We start from the raw sequence: 4,218 nt of genomic DNA, 5'->3' as shown, positions 1-4,218 counted from the left end.
TAACGTCGAGTTTGTTGTTCTAATAATATTTGAGGTAATGAAAACTAAATATAATTTAAAAAGAACAATTGCAATAATTATACAATTTTATTTATTATATATTTTAATAAAAAATTAAAATAATTTTTAATAATTATTATTTAATATTGATATTTTGATTTCAACAATATGAAGATAAAATAGAAAACTAACATTTTAATTACATCACAGATTTCATTTTAGTCTTATGATAAATATATTATTGTATCTTCCTAACGTTCTTTTTTATGAAATTTTGTTAGCAAAAGAAATAGTTTTCTAATACATGGGGGCTGGTCCATTATATGTAACGGTCGACAAATTTGTCCGTCAATAATATTTTTCGTGAATTTATAGAACTTCTCTAAAAAAATATAAATACAGAGAGAGTGATATCAAACGATGAAGTAACATTAATTTTCAGTTAAATTCACTCATAAAAAAATTAATATGAAGTATATCTTTTAATTTAAATCCTCGGAGTCCATCTATATTCTGTAAATAAAATATTTTCTAAAATATGTTATCTTGCAAAATATGTTTTACAAATATCATTATGTTCTGCAACATGAACATTTATGTTGTGCAAACTAAGCATGTTTTGTAGAATAATATATTTTGTAACGTTCTACTTGTAAAATCTATGTAATCTGCAAGATTTTCAATAAAATTATGATATTTGTAAAATATCATTCAAAAAATAATACATTTTGCAATAATTTAAATTATATTTTATTTGCAGAATATATATGGATTTCAAGACTTTAATGAAATAGAGGACACCATAAAACTAAACCCTATATATAGGGGATGATCAAATCTATACTATACTATTATAAGCGAAACATGATTTCGTTTGATCGGTTGGTTAACATCTTTTTATAAAATATGTTAACACCTTTCAAAAAGAGTTTAAACAAATATTATTTAATTAAAATAAATAAATCATTTATCTAATATAATTACAAACTCTATGATATCTTGGCATATTCAACTTCTTTCTTAATAAGAAATCAAACACTTTCAAAATTAATTTTTATACGACATTCATGCATTAATATTTAAATATTAAATAAGCAATTATATAGTCGAATACCACTTTCCAAAATAAATAAATCTTCTTATTAAATTTTGAGTAAAATAAAACTTCTCATCCTATTCAATTACATCATACGCTACAACAGTTTCGATTACGGTCTCATTTAACTTCTTTGTACACGTCATTAATCAATAAAGTCTCCTGAGTGGGAGCCATCGAAACAAATCAAGTGTACTATTGGCAAAAAAAATTGTTAGATATCCTTCAATTGAATAACTTATAAAATATTATCAATCTACAAATAAATAAATAAAATATATTTCATAAAAATCATAAATACAAAAAAAAATTATTTAGCCAATATATTTCATAAAAATCATAAATACAAAAAAAAATTATTTAGCCCGTGAGTTTATACGCTGGTACAAACTAAAATTAAAATTGAAACTAAGAATCAATCTAAGCCATCTAATGATCCCTTGAATCACCCTACCAAACTAATTTGCACCCTTCCACACCCAATTTAGGTTTTTCCCTTCCGTTTTTAATTTGATTCTTCCCGTCAAATCCTAAGTTTTTTTTAAAATCCGATTTCACTGTATTTTTATACACCTCTCAACGATCGATTTGCATACCATATGTGTTATATTTCGAATTAATTTTAAAAAAAAATTATTTGATTTTTAGTTTCCATTCTAAATTGATTTTTATTGGAGTAACCCCGTATATATATAAATTTTCAGTCTTGAACTTATGACTTGATGAGTTTTTGAATTTTAAATTTTGCACCAATATATCCACCTGTCCATGTCCATGTATTATAAAAGCGTTCATTTTTATTCATCAAGTACTGAAAACATATATATATTTTTTAATTTTAGAGCCTCCAGTTTATGGTTTTTTCTCCGGTACAAAATTAAAAAAAAGGTACATTTTCAGCATTTCAGGATAAAAAAGAAAAAGAAATATTTTTATAACCTAGAAACAAATATGTATGTAATTGCAAACCTTAAATTTGAAAAAATCATTAAGCCTAAACTTATTTACCAAATTTATAACAAGAAAATGGTTGCATGACCAGGACCCCTGATATATTGGGTAGATGTTCGGAGGGTCAAGTAGTAGAACCTTTTTTAACAGGGAATTACCGAACATTTACCCAACTTTTATAAAATAAAAAAAGAGGGTTAATGTGGACAGTAGCTTGCGCATCAATGATCAACGAACCTTCTCTATTTTATTTAATTTTTAACACCGATGTACCAAACATCTACTCCACTTAAAATATAAAAATACAAAAAACAAAGCAATGGGGATAAGGTTGTTGCGAGTATTGGAGTAGGAATTGAATTAATTGGCATCAAATAATATTAACATATTTACAACTCAAAGTCACATCTATCTTGATGGCAATAACTTTCATGAATAAATAAACAACATTTCAATTTCAATTTATAAAACGAGTTCAAGTTTCCCTGCGTATATTTGGGTTTTCTCTTGTTTAGGAAATCATTTGATAAATGCATAATAAGGTGTGTACCCGCGCTGCAGCACATGAGAGTTGATGCTTTGAAATTCTTACGGATGATATATATATATATATAGAAATCTTTACAAGTGAATAAATTACATAAACAACTAGCTAAATAACCCTAATCACAATTAATCAAGAAACTAAACTCCCGAAAAGCAAGAACAACATAGCCAATGAAATCGAAATCCTAGTGGCCCTATCAACCATTTCCAATCTCCTCTCAATCTTCTGCAACTTCTCTCTTCTCTCCCTCCTCTTTCCCAAATACTTCTCGTACATCTCTTTCTCCTCTCCTTCTCTCCCTTTCTTCCTCTCTCCACTCTCCATTGCATCTTGCAAAATTACCAAACTATCCCTCCCACTCAAATACTTCTTATCCATGTCCTCTATTTTTAAACTCACTTGCCCTACATGCAACTCACCGTTCTCTACTCTCCTCACACATTCCACCTCTATCTTGCACTGCACCAATTCATTTGCCTTCCCTTTTCGCCCGCCCGCAAGCACTTTCACGTACCGAATTTTAATATCTCCTGTCACCCAATGCTGCCTCACGAGAACTGCCCGTAAACTCGACATGTTCGCGGCCATTCTCTCGCTCGGATCGATCAAAATCCAGCTCACGTTCAAGTCTTTTCCTAGACGTGACAAGAACGTTTCGTCTTCGGTGTCGAATTTTCCTGGCAACTTCAGTGTTTCGTTTTCCAATAGGTCAATCCAAAATGGTGCATCAAGAAAAGCCTCTGAATCAGTATTCGATGATATAATTTTCGCGAAAAGCGGTTTATTTTGGTAATGTATATCAACAGCTGATACCAATTCTGTTGTCTTTCGATGACCATCAGTGAAGAAATTATGGTGAAGAGTAGGAAATGAGTCTGTGAAAAATGACCGATGACCGGACGGAAAACTTGAAATAATATCGGCTATACTAGGGTTGTTTGTAGAAGGCCAAATGGACTTACAAATTTGTTTCCATAAATTTTCGCCTTGGCAAATTTCATGTAATTTCGATGACACGCAACTTGTGGTGAACAAACTTTGAGGATCTAGCTTTGCCAAAATATGTGTTTCGATAATGTCGCGATGAATTTCGGTTAATGCATCGGCGTTACCTTCCACCGTGGCGGCGGAGGGAACTGAGGAGGACATCATTCACGAATGTAACTTACTTGATTTGAGACTAGACAATTTTATATGGATTGTTTATGTTGTGAAGGAGTGGTCTTTATAGACTGAAATGAAGAAACTTTGAAAATTTCAACAATGTGTGAAAAAGTCCAAGTTGTAGGGCGCTTAACTGGCCGTTTGATTAACTCTGATATAAAACAAGATATGGTACTAATGAAGATCAGGAACGTGGGAGTTTATTGTAAATGTAAAAATTTAGATTTGGCAAAGATCCTTTCTTCTTTAAAAAGCAGCAAAAAAGAGATATATTGTCTGGGATGTAAGATCCGATCTGGATAGGATTTTAAGGAACCTCAATCAAATTATTATCTATGCATGAGTTCCAAATTTTTTATGGGAAATGACAGGGTTTTCAAAAATTTGTTTCAAATAAAATGTATTGGTAATATAAAATGGTTATCTGGCATAACCCCCAATTATAAATTATGTGTCATTT

The 4,218-nt window shown here is 30.2% G+C and overlaps 1 protein-coding gene across 1 annotated transcript; it reads right to left on the bottom strand.

The window, feature by feature from the left end:
- Positions 1 to 2,723: 2,723 nt before the first annotated feature.
- LOC141691546 (F-box protein At2g27310-like) lies at positions 2,724 to 3,743 on the bottom strand. The gene has a single exon (XM_074496276.1). The coding sequence runs from the start codon at positions 3,741 to 3,743 to the stop codon at positions 2,724 to 2,726; it is 1,020 nt and encodes a 339-aa protein (XP_074352377.1).
- Positions 3,744 to 4,218: the final 475 nt, after the last annotated feature.

The sequence above is a fragment of the Apium graveolens genome, chromosome 10 (assembly GCF_009905375.1).
Source record: "Apium graveolens cultivar Ventura chromosome 10, ASM990537v1, whole genome shotgun sequence".
NCBI classification, from domain to species: Eukaryota; Viridiplantae; Streptophyta; class Magnoliopsida; order Apiales; family Apiaceae; genus Apium; species Apium graveolens.
Note: the sequence above shows the minus strand (reverse complement) of the source record. Positions and strands in the feature narration are given on the sequence as shown.